At 46.1% G+C, this 16,924-nt stretch overlaps 1 protein-coding gene and 1 long non-coding RNA gene across 2 annotated transcripts; one reads left to right on the top strand and one right to left on the bottom strand.

Moving 5' to 3' along the window:
- Positions 1 to 513: 513 nt before the first annotated feature.
- Positions 514 to 14,500, top strand: disp3 (dispatched RND transporter family member 3). The gene is made up of 22 exons (XM_053421655.1): positions 514 to 589; positions 811 to 912; positions 5,219 to 6,235; positions 6,324 to 6,543; positions 6,666 to 6,802; positions 6,899 to 7,033; positions 7,656 to 7,816; positions 7,989 to 8,128; positions 8,251 to 8,342; positions 8,469 to 8,633; positions 9,001 to 9,162; positions 9,234 to 9,380; positions 9,474 to 9,610; positions 9,713 to 9,885; positions 9,981 to 10,111; positions 10,412 to 10,596; positions 10,691 to 10,817; positions 11,348 to 11,493; positions 11,590 to 11,749; positions 12,216 to 12,329; positions 12,439 to 12,611; positions 12,808 to 14,500. The coding sequence occupies exons 3-22, from the start codon at positions 5,227 to 5,229 to the stop codon at positions 13,162 to 13,164; spliced, it is 4,071 nt and encodes a 1,356-aa protein (XP_053277630.1). The 5' UTR covers positions 514 to 589; positions 811 to 912; positions 5,219 to 5,226; the 3' UTR covers positions 13,165 to 14,500.
- Positions 2,837 to 15,765, bottom strand: LOC128438900 (uncharacterized). The gene is made up of 3 exons (XR_008338397.1): positions 15,535 to 15,765; positions 14,027 to 14,109; positions 2,837 to 3,381 (listed from the first exon to the last, which is right to left on the bottom strand). It is a non-coding gene; the product is annotated as an uncharacterized LOC128438900 (long non-coding RNA).
- Between the last annotated feature and the right edge of the window lie 1,159 nt (positions 15,766 to 16,924).

Below are 16,924 nucleotides of genomic sequence, written 5' to 3'. Positions count from 1 at the left end.
GAAACAACTGTTGGCACACAAATGCAAACATGACAGGTCTCATCAGCCCCACTGCCAGTGATGCTGCTCTCACAGCAGTCACACTCTGGAGCAACACGCTCCAAAATGAAAAACTAACCACGAGCTAATCACCTCTCAGTTCAGGTGATTATTTTAGATTAAATGCTCGTCTTCTCCTCACTCTGTAGCCAGTTATTCTGATAACCCTTTCATAACACACCCCACCTCCCCACCAACTGAGACCAGACTAGACCATACCACTTCTGACAGGATGGGAGGGGGCTCGACTGCAGCATCACGACAAACTGCATATTTCGGCTCTCACAAAAGCAGCTGAATTGAGGTGGAAGCAGTCCAACACACGTTTTGATTCATTTATAAAAGAAAAACCCTCCTTTGTGCTCTCTTGCCTTCCACCAGAGGGGTGCACAGGGTTTCGGGCTGCGCTCACCTCCTCCTCCTCTGGTGAGCTTGGCAGCAGAGCAGGCTGAACAAAGCCATGGGAGAGAGAAAGAGAGAGAGAGAGAGAGAGAGAGAGAGGAGCTTCTGCGAAGAAATGTCTCTCACTGACTGTCGCCTGGACAACCGGGTAAGAGGCGAGGAGGGGAGTGAGAGGGAGAGAAGGAGAAAGGACCGGGGAGAAAAACAACAACAGATTATTAACTGCTGAGATTAGAGGATTCCTGTAGAGTGTGTTTGTGGGGGGCTTGAGGGATGGAGAGCCCCTTGATGTTTCTCTCTCTCTTTCTCCTCGTGAGTTATTAAGTCTGACAATAAACCAGTAAATAATATTCTTTTCCATCACACCAGAGCACGGAGGAGATGAAACTGCAGAGCACAAGTTCAGCACAGTACAAGTGGACCCAGTAGACCTGAACGATCCACCTGTAATTCTTGTCTAATCAGCCTCAGGTAAGTCTCTCCTAGATGTTGCAGGCATTTGCTACGATAGGGAGGATTTAGTCTTTGCCTGATTATACATATTGAAACACATTATTAATTATTTAAGGCAGTGCACTGTGTAATTATCCAGAAAATGAGAAGAATAAAAGCCAAGAAATTGTTTTGGGATCAATAAAAGATAATTTATATTTGCCTGCAGGCTGTCTGGAGAAAAAGCAGGTTTCATCAGAGCATCTCGGAGGCAGAGAAGTTTGGGAAAATAGGCTTTATTTTCTGTCTGATTGTGTTCAGATTCTAAAATAGGGAAACTACCTTCAGTACAGAAGAAGGAGTATTTGTTCAATTCTTATTCTGCAGAGCGGGAGAAATTGCATGATAACATCCCTGGGATGCTCCGCACATTGTTCACAGAGAGCTGCGCGCGTCCTTCAGTGCATGGTGGGAATTCATGGACAATAAGAAAATGAACACTGCTGTCAGGAGCAAACGGCTCTCCAGAGTTTGACTTGCACCGTGGTCTCAAGCTTCACGCTGCGTAAAAGAATAGAAGGCAGAAAACACACACCGCTGCGTGCTCACGCGTGAGAAATGTATTCATGGAGCACTAGTGGTGAAATCAATGCCCCTTTAAATGAGGTGGTATGCTGGCTGAGGTTACACCAGCCTGAGTGTGTGTGCGGGGCAGGAGGCAGCTTGTGATATCCATATTGGATGAGATGGAAACTAGATAAACTGAGCAGGTTGGAGAGGAGGGTTATTTTTAGTTGCTGTCAATAATGAAGGTTACAAATCTCTCACCTCTGTGGAAAAGATAGTGACGGAGAAAAGGCGGTGAGAGAGAGAGGGGAGGAAAGGGCAAGAGAGTGAGGGATGGAGAGCAAAGGGAGAGGGAGGACGGGTGAAGGGTTCAGGCTTGCAGTGTTCTCGGAGCTCTCACCTTAACTACCTGACACAATCCAGAGATGTGGCGGAGGAGAAAAAAACGCTGACAGTCAGTTTTTGCACTTCTTTTATTGGGGTTTGAAAAACACACACACACATACAGGAAAATGTGGTTCAGCTCATTTTACAGTTCACTCTCCTTTTTCGCTCACAACTCACTGAACACACTACACGACACAGCTCTGTGCTTCAGATATTCGGGCAGGCAGGCAGGTGTGGCAGGGCGCAACTATGGGTGGAATGTTGGAGGGTGTTAAGGTCAAATGGTCAAATAACCCTAACCTAACATTTGTATTTCTTACTCACTATTTACACATCACACTAATAGCAACTAGATAGTGGCCATAATAGCTGCAACAAAAATTAGGCTGAAAATATTATTCTTTGCTCATGGTGCATATGAAATCTAAAGAAGCAAACAGATCACTTTATCAGGCTTTGTAACAGTCAATATTCTTTAATTGAGTGTGACTGTGTGAGCCATACAGGCCAGTTTTAATATTGGGGAGGGTTAGAACCCCTCTTTCCCCAACCGCAGAGGTCTGATGTGACCACCCGGGCTGCACAAATCCAATACCCCGTCCAATGTTCATTTTCTCCAGTGATTCATATACGATGTTCAGCCCTGTAAATAGTCTGTGCTGTGATGGTTCATGTCAGGCCTCTCGGTGCGTTTCTCTGTTACACTCTGCTGCAGACAAAGACACACAGCCTCCCTATTAAGAATGTCGTGCTGTTCTTTAATATAGACAAATCCATATTGGAGACGGAGCGTTTTATTCCATTCATACAGAAAGCTGGATGCTAAATTACACCCTATTTTTAATCCACACCTGCGCCGGGTATAAAGCGAGTGTGTTCGTCTAATCTTTGCAGAAAAATAGCAGTGTTGAACAATCCTGTCAGCTTGTAAACACATTAGTTATACCAGGCTCTGCACCGCTCGCAGTGCTCTGCAGCTGTACACCGCGCTCATAATTATTGTGCATGAGGTGCAACGTTCTCGCATGAGGAAGAAACGTCAGACTCATCAAGATGAGAGGAAAAAAAGCACGTGTCCCTGAGGCTATGCGTCTTTCCTCCACTGTACCTGTGTGCTGTCTGCTGCAAAGCACACAGCAGGTGAAGAGGGGGTAAGCATGAAGCTCCGAGCTCCTCCCTCTCGTCTGAAGAGCACAGTGTCTTATCAGACTCCAATGAGTTCCTCGAACTGTCAGACTCCTGCACCACTAATCAGCCTGTTCTGATGTTGGAGACAAGCACAGAAATGAAGCTGTGGAGATGTAGTGATAGGCCTCTCTCCCTTCGATGTTCTTTTTCTCCATGAATGTTAAACAGCAGCATTTCTTTTCACTGATGTTTGAGGTGCTGCTGGTTTTGTTTGAAGGGTGACGGCAGTGGCTTGTGTGTGTGTGAGACTCGAGTCATTCCACAGACTTTTCTCTCCTCCTTCCCTTCCACTTATTTCTCTCCTCATCTCTCTGTTCTTGTCTGCGAGGCTCCTCTCATCCTCTGTTGATGATTCGTCAAAACAAGCTGAGAGAGACAGGGATGAAATGTGACAGGATTACAATAATCTAATTACCAGAATTAATTAGATGAATCCCATCTAATTAGCTGTAAATGCACAATTATGTAATTTCTTGAAGATTGGTTATATTGCCTGAGCAGAAATATGTCTGCAGAGGAGACATGCCTTGCATCATAATATCACTGACAACATCTCACTGCTTATTTAGAATAACAGCTCCAATGATGGGTAAAGATAACCAACAAATGACAGCCTGCACATTGGAACAAATTATTTATTCTGTGGTTTTAGAAACAAGACATCACTGTAATTCAAACACAGACTGAAAATAATTCATTAATTTTGTTGAGACTGCATATTACTTGCTCTAATTTCACACTTCAAAATAAAGCTTCCCAACACCCTTAATGAATGTGTCCTCTAAAGGAGCAGAGGGTTCACATTCACACTGCGTGGGCAGCTGCTCTGCCGTTACAGGGTGCTCTGGCCTCCTTGTCACTGCGGTTAGATGACATGATAATTAATAAAAACCCAAGCATTGTGCAGAATTAGAAATAAAACAGCCAAACTTGGCCTCTTTTTCACAGAATATTAGACACAGTGTGGAGCTCCTGGTTTATCTATTTCATAAAAGAAAAAACATCCAGCATGAAAGTGGATTAGTTGGATTATATAAATCCTTTGGACATTAACAGGCTCTCAGAAAGTGAGAAAGTGTGGAGCCCGGGCTGTTAATGATGTGTCCATGAAACACATCCGTGAGCTGCTCCATTAGCACTGAATGGCAGAATGAATTTAAGGACACAGTGACTGCACATGTCATGTGATTTTCTGCAGGAGACGTGAGCACATTTTATGCTTAAACACACATGAAATTGTATCCAGGCGTAACATGTCATCAGGTGTAAGAGCACCAACAAAAATCATATAAATCCAAAAGCTTTAGTTCATTTTCAGCTTCAGGGTTTGTCCTTCCCTCTCCTTCCCAACTCGAGGAGTCTTAATAATTTATCCAAATATTGATTAGGTGGTATAATTTTAAAATGTCTCTTTTTTTATGGAGGATTTTCTCCTCAGCTACAGAGCCGAGCGCGGCAGTTATAACAGGAAAATAAATCCAGATTCCCCGTCTCACCTGGCCGACCTTAAAGCCCTGTTCTAAAGAGATTAGATAGATTGCTGCAGTTAGCTCACAGCCACTTGAATGCAAACTGTCCACAGTATTGTGTGTGTTGAGGAGAGGGAAAAAGTGGCACCTAATGCCACTGTTAATGAACCAACTGCCCGTCACTGCAGATAAACCCTTTCTCTTATTCCACTACGGTGTCCAATATCTCACTCTGCTCCTCCTGTCAGTAATTAGACAAGTGAGATGATTTAATTTGCTGCAGAGGAGACACAGCTATGTGGACTGCTGATATGTGGGAAAGCCACCTGCACACACTCTGGGTGATAATGGCTTTCAAGCGCAGACAGAGAGAAGAATTAAATCATAGCTTTTAGCCTGTCTCACCCCGAGCCCTTGTGATCAGCATCTTAAAGCAAGAGCCAGCAAACCATTTTCTCTGGTAAGCCCTTGAGATGGTTAAAAGAAAAAAGGTCTCCCCTCCTCACTTTCCTCCATGTGAGCTGCCAATGGGAGCCCTGCACCGTGTGCTGCTTGAGGACAGACTTAATTCTCATATCCCTCGCTGCACGGGCAAAAACTTTGGAAGTTGCCTTGTCCTTCGTTTTTCAGCTGCTGCGAGTTCAAACATCCATTTTGTGCTAATGTCCACCTGCCCCGGGGGGGCTGTTATTTCAACTCAGACATGATCAAGTGGTGTTATGTGTCCCTGACAGGTCTCAGCATGGATGTGGATGATGACCAGCCGCTGTTTCAGACCAGCTGGGGAGGGGAGGAGGAGGAGGAGGAGGAGGAGGAGGAGGAGGGGGGGGGAGAGGCGGAAGATGGAGATGCACAGGCAGCAGGACGGAGGTGTTTCTCTGGGGATGCTGAGGTGTGTGGAGTGTGGAGGATGGTGGGATGGGTTTACACACAGCCATGGTCCAGTGGAGTGGTTTTAGGGGTTGTTGTCCTGCTGCCATGTGCCCTGTTTGCCTACATGCTCCTCTACTGCCCTCGTCTGGACATAGACCTCTCCTACAGTGCCTTCGAGGTCCACAGTCACTTCTCGTCTGAGCGCTTTGACGCCCTCGCCATCGCTGTGAAGACTCAGCTGGGATCCTGGGACAGACGCAGGCGAGATTTAGATAGCGGTGAGTCTGAGGCTCTGCGGGAGCTGCTGCTGCAGAAGCTGGGCAGGCAGGCAACATTCAACAGGACAGATAACGAGGGCGTGAGGTCCTCCAGTACTCAAAATGACCCTTCACCAGCAGGAAATTACCAGAAGAGAGGAGAAGCAGTGAGCAGAGCTGATAGGAGAGGGCCTGATTTGGTTCTGGAGGGAAAGAGGAGGCACAAGAGCTCGAATGACACAACAGAGGAGTATGAGGAGAGGTCACAGGACGGAAAATCCGCTGTGCCGCTCATTAGGAAGCGCAGGTCTGCTCCCAACTACTACTTGCAGAGTCAGGCCCTTTCGAGGATCGAGCTGGTGTTTGTAGCTCAAGGTGAGGGCGACCGCAATATCTTCACCCCAGAACGTCTGCACACCATTCACCAAGTGGAGCGCCTGCTCATGCAGCACCCTCAGTTCCATCAGTTCTGCTGGAAGCCAATGGAGGTGCTGAGGGATCTGCCCCTGGGGCCCTCCTACTGCTCCCCACCCAGCTCCCTCCTGTCTTACTTCTACCCCAGTGAGCGAGGAGGGAAGATATATTACGATGGCATGGGCCCAGACCTGGCTGATATTCAAGGTAAGGGAGTTGAGGGGGGAAGTTACATATTCAACCTTTAAGTGTCCTTCTAACTGCACTGACTTGCCTGCTATGTTTCTGTTTACAGGTTCCCTGAGTCTGGCCATCACCCACCCACAGTTCTACTGGTACGTGGATGAGAGTCTGTCCCCTGAGCACCTCTCCTCCGCTCTCTTACGCAGCGAGATCCACTTCGGAGCTCCTCTGCCATCCTACTTCTCCCTGCAGGACCGAGCAGACGAGCAGAGGACACGCTTCAAAAACTTTGTGGTTGAGTACGCAGACATCCTGGCCAAGCAATCCACCAGGTCAGGAAAAGTATACACTGCTTTCCAGTTTTTTATTTTGCTGTACCCTCTGTGCACGTACAAGACATTGTTGCGTACAGTTCTAATTTGATGTGACCGTGTATCTGCTGTCCTCGTCTCAGCCAGGTGAAGGTGCTGTATGGAGGCACAGAGCTGTTCGATAACGAGGTGAGACACACTTTCTACAACGACATGATGCTGGCTGTCATCAGTGGAGCCTGCATCACTGTGCTCGTCTTCGTCCTCACCTCCTTTTCTGGTACAGTAGACCTGCTTCTTATTCCCTTTGTATTGATTTGTAGAGTTTAGTCCTGAATGTGAATGTTGATGAGCCTCTTTCCTCGTCCCTCTGTAGTCTTTCTGACTTTCTTCGGGCTGGCCAGCATCGGACTGAGCTGCTTGATGGCTCTTTTCTTATACCATGTCGTCTTTGGTGTGAGGTACCTGGGCATTCTCAATGGAGTGGCAGCTTTTGTTATTATTGGGATTGGTAAGAGAAAAAAAAAATTAAAAAAAATTCCATCCATCCATCCATCCTGCTTATCCTTTTGATGGTCGTAGAGGGTTAACTGGAACCAATCCCAGCTGACAATGAGCAGGAGGCAGGGTACACCCTGGACACGTTGCCAGCAAATCACAGGGCTGTCACATTAAAACATTCAGACTCACAGTAAGACCTACGGTAAACAAATCAAATTAACCTAACCCCAATTGGCATGTCTTTGGATTGTGGGAGGAAAACCTCCACAGAAAGACCCTGAACTGGGATTTGAACCGGGAACCTTCTTGCTATGAGGCCACAGCAACCTCACAGTGGTGAGACACCACCATGGCACACATTTAGAACCATGTCCATTATAAATGTATCACTTTTAGTGGATTGTGTGGCTGTGGAGGAGGTGGTGCATAAGGACCTACCTCCATATGCTTTACAGATGTGTTACTAATGATCACATGTGTGAAACATTATTTCCTGGAGTGCGGCAAACCATCTCTTATCATATTTTCCTTTAGTGAAATTCACTTCACTTCACAAAGGCGATACTTGGTTCAGACGGTTGCTGCAACTCTCACGTCTCTGAAAGCTCATTTGTTTTCTCATCATCTCCCAGGGGTGGATGATGTCTTTGTGTTCATCAGCACCTTCAGACAAGCGTCTCATCTGAGTAACCCGCAGCAGCGAATGATCTACACGATTAAAACAGCCGGCCGAGCCACGTTCCTCACCTCCTTCACCACCGCTGCTGCATACGCTGCTAACACCTTCTCCCAGGTAACCCTAGAAGAAACACTCAGCTGTTAATAGGATCTGTGCAGGAAGAGTCAATGACTCCCCTGTTATGGATGAATAGAAGTGCTTCTCTCAGCGGACAGCCTTTTTAATGTGATAAATCCAAATTGAATGTTTCAAGGTCCTTTTACACTGTGCTGCGTTTAACTGACAGATCCCAGCCGTGCATGACTTCGGTCTATTTATGGCCCTCATTGTGAGCTGCTGCTGGCTTTGGGTGTCCACCCTCATGCCAGCCGCGCTGTGCATCTGGAGTCAGTGTGTGGAGCCCCACGAACACGCCTGGTTGAACTGGTGAGTCCCGAATTCCTCCGTTTTTTTACGTGAGCTGTTATTTGTGCATGCTGCGCGACACCACGGCCGAGTTGTAATCCCCTCAGCTGTCTCTCTCCCTACACTTCCTCCTCCCTCTGAAGCTGGAAGTTGTTTTCATGCCTGTCAGCGAGCCAGAGCCCTTTGTCGGATGAGGATGATGATGTGGCACTTCTGTCGGTGGAGCTGGAGCCAGGTGAGATTACTATCTCCCCAGCATTGTGTGAATGCCGGGGGGGAGAATGTGGAAAGGGAATGAGTCCGGGCTGTAAAACACCCCCGTCCAGGCACCACTAAAGCCCCTTCTCTTTGTCTCGGCCAGGCTCCTGTGACACAGATGGCGATGCAGCCATTCTGTCCCTGTCGGTGGAGACACCTCTGTCCCCTGCAGGACAGCAGCATGTGGGTGTGGTGAGCATGAACCTCCAGTGGGCCCTGAAGCATTTAGTGGCAGAGCCAGCTGTTGAGCGACGAAAGGCTGTTCTAGGTGAGATTTGATATAAACCCTGAGAACTCACGAGGACACAGCTGAGCTCAGTTTATAATATGGAATTAAGATCTAGAGTTTGTTTTTCTCTCATTTTGCCTGTCGAGCTTGAGACACATGGTTTAGACACGAGAGGAACCTCTCAAGCGTAAATGAGAACTATTGAGGAAACGCTGTAATCTCCGTCTGTCTCGAGGGGATTCAGTCTGTCAGAGGAAGAGTAGGCGTCTCTCATGAAGTATTCATCCATCCTTTTCAAGAGGGACTGTAATTGATCCTTGCTGCTGATCTGTCCCTCAGTTGCTTTATCAACTCCATCAGACCCTCCTCTCTCCCATTGTTTGCCACTATCTTCCTGCTGGCCCAGGTGTCTTCCTCCTGATTCTGCTGTTATCTGCCGGGTGCTGCTGTCTCCTGAGGCCGGCCACTCACGCCCCTCTGCTTTTCCGCCCGGACACAAACCTCCAGACTCTGCTGGCTCTGAGAAGCAACCTCAGCGGCCAAGGCATCTCCTGCCCCCGGTGCTCAGGTGAGACAGACTCCCCCACTTGACTTCAAAAATCAAATCCAAGTATCTGAAACGCATGCTGTGTTCTGCAGGTGTGTTCATGGAGAAGCCCCACTCTTTGTACAGCCACAAGTCCTTATCAGCATTTAAGTTTTCTACGCATCAGCAAACTCCGAGCTCGACAACCTCCAATGCTCCTCGGACCTCGGTGAAACCCAGTTCAGGCACCAACCAAACAGGTAGAGCCCCCCCCCCCCAACCTAAAAACCATCCTCCTTCCTTTTTAAAGCCAATTCCACGACTTTGAAATATCGCACTTTTACTGTTTTTAGGCCCTTTCCTGACAGTGTATATATCAAAGCTGGACCTTGGAACCTCTGCAACCATTTATCGTTTCTCCCTTAACACCAGCACTCCCTCCCCATGGAAGCAATGCAGCACAGAGCATGACCAGGTGTCATCATTTCAGGTCTGGAAGATGAAAAAAAAAACTCTTGATGATATTTTTGTTATTGGTTGTAGGGTTTGGTCTCTGATTTATGTCATTACTAATCTTGTTTTATCTGAATAGGCTTATAGTCAGCCCCACAGCAATTACACCAGCAGAATGACAGTGTGTGTTTCCCATGTGTACCACCCGCACCCCAGCTGGATGATCACATCTGGCTCATGCGAGCCCAGGCATGGCTGGACGCCAGAGTTTTCGTTTTATGTAGCTGCGTCTCTGCAGCAGCTACACAGCAGGTGAAGCCACAAAAGAAGAAAACTCAAAGTAAATGTTTGATGGAGTGTTTTTTCAGTGGAGTCTCCATCACTGCAGCTCTGCTCTCTCATCACAGGAGGCTGTACTTTGCACAGCAGCGCCTGAGACCTCATCCCAGCCGAGTGTGTGTCGACCCTCCTGGCTGCGGCATCAGCTCCGGGCCTGATGGACCCACACAGGGAGTCTTTTATACTCCTCTTTCCAGCGGTGAGTGAGGAATTTTCAATGTCAGAGAGCATCGTTAACTTAGAGACAGTTTTTCAGCCCATCAAGAAAACTATGCTTGCACTGCATGCATCACACTGCTGAAATGACTTTTTTATGCAATTTATTCGTAGGTTGAAAATTGAGAAATTGCAGTGATATAACTTATTTTTTCAACTACAGCTTAAAGTTTCTGTCTCTAAACCCACTACTGGCGTTTTCCACAGTACTCCAGTTGTAGATATTTTTACACTGAATAAATAAATACCCTTTTGAGATTTCTCTCTGGTTCTATTTCCAAAGGTCCCTCGTCTGCTGCCAAAGCGAAACCATCCAAAACGTTTGGCTTCAACCCGTGCAGCGGTGGTGTGTGTGGCCGCCCAGCGGTGCGCCCTCTGGTCGACACCGGGGCCATGGTCTTTGTCGTGTTCGGGATCCTGGGAGTCAACCGAACTGAGCGCAGGGACAACCATGTTATTGGAGATATGGTCAGGGCCATTATTCATCTACAGAAATAATGCAGAGCCACATTTGTAAAAGATATTCTAATGGTGCTGATATGTTGTTTAATTTTCTTCAAAGGGCAGCATCATATTGGATCCAGACTTTGATATTTTCCAGGAGATGGGACATCTCTGCAAAATCTGTAAAGCTGTCAGTGCCAACACACAACTAGTGAAGCCAGGAGGAGCACAGTGTCTGCCTTCAGGTAACAACTGACTGAGATCCTATCACATAAAAATAATGATGTGAAATAAAAAAGTAGTAAAATAAAGATGAACTGGCTCAGTCATGTTTTAATCAAAATCACTAGCTACTCAAAAACGAATGTCAGCAGTTTTTTTAATTATTTTTTAAAGATGAAAGGAATATATGGGACGACATTTGAATGGGTTAGGGTTAGGGTTATGATTAGGGTTATGTCCTTCTGGAGTTTGAGAAGTTATATCAGACATTTTCGACTGTACGATTATGCCATATGAAGAAAAAAAAATACTTAAGTGTAACCGAACAAGATGCTCAAAATTCCACTCGTTTAAATGCAGCCAACCGGTTGATCTTCTGAGATTTCTCCTCTAAAATGACTTGTAGCCTCAGGTGGCCTCACAAATCTGCATAATAAAATCCTGAACAAAAAGAAATGAAATAAATCCACTAAGCTGTAACTAAAACAAATCATTCATAGAGGATAACAGTGCTGAAAAGGCTGTGTCTTGTTGTTCCCTATGTTCTCTCCAGGCAACAAGCTGTCTTCTATTCTGCCTCTGCTCCACCCTGACTGTCAATCTCTCCCTGAACCCAACCTGCTCCCGGGGCAGCTCTCCCACGGGGCGGTGGGAATGCATGGAGGCAAGGTCCGCTGGCTGTCCATGGCCTTCGAGTCTGTAAGGCCCCTCATCTTTCAGCGCTTCATCTCAAACTTCACCTGCATGTTTCAGAAATGGTATCATCCCTGACTCGCTACTTCTTTCTCTCCCAAGACCACATACAAGGGGAAATCCTCCTTTCAGACCCACTCCGACTTCCTTCAGTGGGAGAACTTCATCAAGGAGCAACTCGCCAGCCTCCCGCAGTCATCTGCTCTGCAGCGAGGGTTCCAGACCTGTGAGCACTGGAAGCAGATCTTCATGGAAATCCTAGGCAAGTCAGAGGTGGTGTGTCCTATGTTGTTGGTTTGTCGTCACATCTTGTTATCTCAGAAGCACCTCGATGGATTCAAGACCAAATTAAAAGGAGTTCTTGGTGGTCAAAGGTTAAGGCCACCCTGACGACAAAAACAAGTTTGAGGACATAACAGAAAAATGTATTATTCTATTGTTCGGCACAAACACTTCTGACCTTTATTCAACATCATAACTCAGGAACCGAGGGAGAGATTGCGACAACCACAAGGCGGTAATTCAGGTGCCCATCAGCATGACCTTTTATTATGTCATCAGTGATATTGTGTCTTTAACACAGTTAAACAGTTACAAAAAGTACAGGGTACATTTAAAATAAATGTAAGAATGTCCATTTTCTTTGGTTGTTAGCGTTTGGTTCTTGGTTGTCGAATCGGTGAGCACGAAAGAGTCTGATACAGCAGTTCTCTCTGCTCTGTCCGTAGGTGTGGAGAGCGCCCTCTGGAGTCTGCTTCTGTCTCTGGCCATTTGTGTGGCAGCTGTGTCTGTGTTTACTGCTCATCCTCTGTTGCTGCTGCCTGTTCTCATAACCATTCTAGGTAAGAGAGGATGTTGTTTATTCATACTTGTAGTTAAATAATTGATTTCAAAATTGATTCCGGGCTCTGTTGTGATCGGTGTGTAACTGTGAGTCTGGGCATTGAGCAGGAGTGATCTGTCTGGTGGTGGCCATCATGTACTGGCTGGGCTGGGAGATGGGAGCAGTGGAGGCCATCTCTCTGTCTATCCTCGTGGGATCCTCAGTGGATTACTGTCTGCACCTGGTGGAGGGATACTTGCTGGCTGGGGAGACCATGGCCTCTTCGCCCGGTCGTAGCTCGGTACGGGAGTGCGAATAAAAATCTGTCTCACAGCAGCAGTCACGAGCAATTAGAAAAGCCACCACAGCATGTTTTCTGTTTACAAACTAAAACAAGCTAATGATGAACATTTTGGGTTTAATAAGGCAAGACGCCCCCTGAAGGCTGATGAATAAAGAGGAGCAGCTCATCCCATTAATCTGTGTTTTGTTTGCAGCAGCTGCCGACTGGGAGGCAGGGGCGGACCCTGGAGGCAGTGAACCATGTGGGCGTTGCCATAGTGTCCAGCGCCGTCACCACGGTGATCTCCACAGTCCCCCTCTTCTTCTGTGTCATTGTGCCTTTCGCCAAGTTCGGCCAGATAGTGGCCATCAACACCGCCGTCTCGATTCTGTTCACCCTGACCGTGACTGTGGCCATGTTGGCGAGCATGGCCCCCGCCCACTTCAGCAGGCCCCCTGGCGCTGTGCTGAAGGCCTCCCTGGCTGTGATGGTGGGAGCGGCTGTGGCAGCGGTTCTGTACTGGGTTGGAGGACAGCTGGGTGCGTTGGCCTGGCGATCAACCGGCACATAAACGCAACTGTCCGTCAAATCCCACTGATGTCAGCCAGAGGACTCCCTCTGGACGCAGAACCATATTTTCCTCCTCGTGGAGAAGGAATGTCGGATCAGTAATCTCACAGCACAAAGATGTCAGAATCAACTCCATCCTTAGAAGCAGTTTGTCATCACAACAGACATTTTTTCACTTGTATTGATCAGTGGATTGTTAAGTATTGGAGAAAAAAACATCTCAACTGCTGAGTATCGCTTCAAAAATGTAAAGTGTGAGTGACTCAGTAGTGGGTTGACATGATGACGCAGTCTGAGGTGTTGCCCTCGGCTTCGAGGTGGAGATGATTTTGAATAATCATTGGGAAACACTGGCTGAGTCACAGTTTTCATCTGTGTAACTTATTAAGTTGTGAAGAGCCGCTGACTCGTGAAGAAGAACCGGCCTGCTAGCTCTTACATGTGTGAAGATTAGTGTTCACATGATTCATGGCCATCTTCTCAAACATCACACTCGCCTATTTATTTATTTATTCAATAAAATGAATTTCACGAGCTAACAGAGTTATGGACGTCCTGCAGTCGTATTAAAAGTTGCCAAATGTTAACAGTGCACAGTTTTCAGTGTAACCTGTAAATGTCTCGGTCTGCTATTCTCGCACTTTCGGAACTGATGCTGCCGGCACACACTTGTTCTGCAGAGCTGTGTGTGCCACACTCACTGCAACCCTCATCCTCTTCTCTGACCCTTTCCCATGTTTATATCTCACATCTCAAACTACTTCAAGGTCTTTTTTGTCATCAGCCCCAATTGAAAGACACGTTCTGGTCAGCTCCTCAGGTGCACCCTCCACATACCCTCCACCGCACTTGTAGGCACTCACCGTAACCCATTCTGCTCTTGCACAATTTATAGTACCACTCCAACGCCCATCAGCGCTCGCTCCAGTCTGCTCCGCAGTGAGGGCTGTTTGTCAAAAGTACAAAACACAATAATGGTTGGAGAGAGGGACTGATTTGCGGTAAGAGCAGTACATTTCTGTTGTATGTGTGTTTCTTGGGAACTTCAAATAAAGCAGGTGCAGAAAGCCTCGGGTCTTTTACTTTTGGGAAAGCTCAGCCGGGTTTTCCTCTGCATTGTTACATAAAGGAGCAGCGGAGCAGGATGAAGAGCTGTCATTGTTTGCTCACAGTCACATCATTTTTGATAGAGCCTCTGTAGTCACATGTCTGGTTAGCTGTCATTAATTATTCATATGGAACAGCTCAGATTTACTATTTAAATGGCCTCTAGTGACATATGTTGGTTCATCTTATTATGTCACATTGCTCTACATATAGTAGCATTTCTGTGAAAATATGCGTAGGAAGATGTAAACAGATATTTTCAATAAAAACAGGAAAACCTCAGTGGACCTTTAATCTGTAGAGTTCTCTGTTCATTATTTTACTGGACCAGCAGCATCACACGTATTTTTGCAACAGAAAAATGCCAATTGCCAGTACATTTATAGTGTCAGTGGAGAGACTTGTCAGTGGTCCATTTATATTTCTTTAAATGAGAGGTCATGTTTTCTTGCAAATAAGTATGTGCACCTGGTGTAGAAAGAGATATACATTTTATAGGATAAGATGTTTTTGAAATGTGAAAGTCTGGTAACCTCTACCAAGGTGACGGGTGAGAGAGGCGAGAGACCAACTGTTGTGTAACCATCATGTTTCAGCTGTGACAGACTGTTGCGGTTAGTGGAGAGAGCGATCAATGTGGCAAGGATAAACGCTTCACTTCCTGCGTCCGTCACGCGAGGTGGATCCTTGCCTGCTAATTGCTCATTACGGTCCATGCTATCAAATAGCACATCACACTGTGAAAATTGTAGGTAAATCCAATAGTTGTAAAACAAAGCTTACTTCCTGTTGCCAGTAGGTGGCACCAACTTTTTTTAATTTTTTTTATTTAAAATAGAAATACTTCGAAATACCATAGGTGCTCGGGCCCTAATCATACTTGTCTGTGAAAGAGAGAAGTGCTCAGTGCATGATCAGGACTCACCTGATCCAGATCTACCTATAGGCTTTAAAGGGCCCATATTGTGTAAAATAAATGTTCTGGTCTTTTACTATCCGTAATTACTTGTAGAGGGTCAGCAGGAATCCTCAAAGTATGAAAACAGTTGCTCCGCTGACCTTTTCATTCTGAGAAATATGTTATCGAAACGTCTCGTTCCGTACTTCCTCATGATGTCATTCTCGATCGCAGTCGATGGTCGTGGTCAATACGGAGTAAGGTCTACTCCATTGTGAAACTCTTTACTGTAACTCAGGATGTTACTCCTACATTGACCAACTGTCCTGCTAAAACTTGAAAAGGCATGAGGACGCTGGAACTTACCATTCAGAAACATCCTGTTGTCACCGACTGTAAATATGTGCCTAGTCTTCTATAGCTGCAAACATAACGTTACTTTCAGCTGTGTTTACCAGAGAGAGTCAATGCGCAAGAATAAGACCGGTGATAGGCCTGGTCACGTGTCATTAAAAGTGCAGTTAGCCAATCGGAGGAGGGGCTCAAGAGGCAGGCGAAACAGCCTGTTCTGTCTGCAGCTCCAGGGAGAGGCAGACGTTTTTTCGACTTTAAACCACTGATATATCATCTTAGGGGTACCAATACCTCTAATTAAATCCCAGAAAGGTGTAAAATATGGCCATTTAATAAAGAGGAATTTTAGAGTTTAACCTTAAATGTAGAGATGGTGTCTGACTCCTGAACCCAGACCTGGTTCCACAAGAGGAGCCTGGTAGCTGAAGGCTTTAACCCTCAGTCTACTTTTACAGAGTCTAGGAACCACAAGTGAGCCTACATTTTGGGAGCAAAGTGGAGAGGAAGTGATCTATGGGGACAATACTGTGTTATGAGCTCTTTGATATATGACGGGGCTTAATTGTTATATGCCTAAATGTTCGCAGTTATCCTCCTAGCCCAGAGCCACGTTTGGGCGGACACCACACAAGGGGCACGAGACAAGAACAGCGTCACCTTGTGAGGGCTGCAGTTACTGGTGTAAATGACGCCGTTTCCAGTTGAATTTGAATGCTTACGGACACGTGGATGAAACCACAGGAGCAGAATGGAGGCATTGTCCGTGTTTTTGCTCATTTGAAGATGTGGTTGCCATTTACTTAAATTGTATTGGATTAGGCTGTAACGATTCACCCACCCCTCAATTGGCAAAGCGAGTAGAATCATTCGGTGAACTATCCCATTCATTTTCTTGAAGCATTCCTAAACTTTAACTAAGTGATTAGATTCATCAGGCTTCATAGATATGTGTACATAGTGCTTTCTGATGATGTTGCCTACAAGGAGCATTTATAATATGAAAAGTATCGGCCCAAGTACAGCACCTTGTGGAACTCCATGACTAACTTTTGTGTGCCTTGAGGAGTAATTGTTAACATTAACAAATTGGAATCTATCTGATCGGTACATCTTAACAAATAAAATCTAGATCTAGTGAATTTAGACGTGGTTTCATAAGGTGACAGTTTGGCCTTGGCAGCTATTCTAGTTTTACTGTGTCTGTTAATGTCTAAATAGGATTGACTTGAATGTTACAGTCCAAAACTAAAATATGCTGAATACCCTAAATGACGGCCCTTTACCTTGTACCTGCACCTTTCATAAATCTGTATCCTTCTTCACCCAGACTGCAGGTTTATTACATCTGCACGTATTTGACAGTCCGTTTTGTTGGGGTAAGCAGAACGACAGACCCAATTTC

The sequence above is a fragment of the Pleuronectes platessa genome, chromosome 4, assembly GCF_947347685.1.
Source record: "Pleuronectes platessa chromosome 4, fPlePla1.1, whole genome shotgun sequence".
NCBI lineage: Eukaryota > Metazoa > Chordata > Actinopteri > Pleuronectiformes > Pleuronectidae > Pleuronectes > Pleuronectes platessa.
The sequence above is the reverse complement of the archived record's forward strand: the minus strand, read 5'-3'. Positions and strand labels throughout refer to the sequence as shown.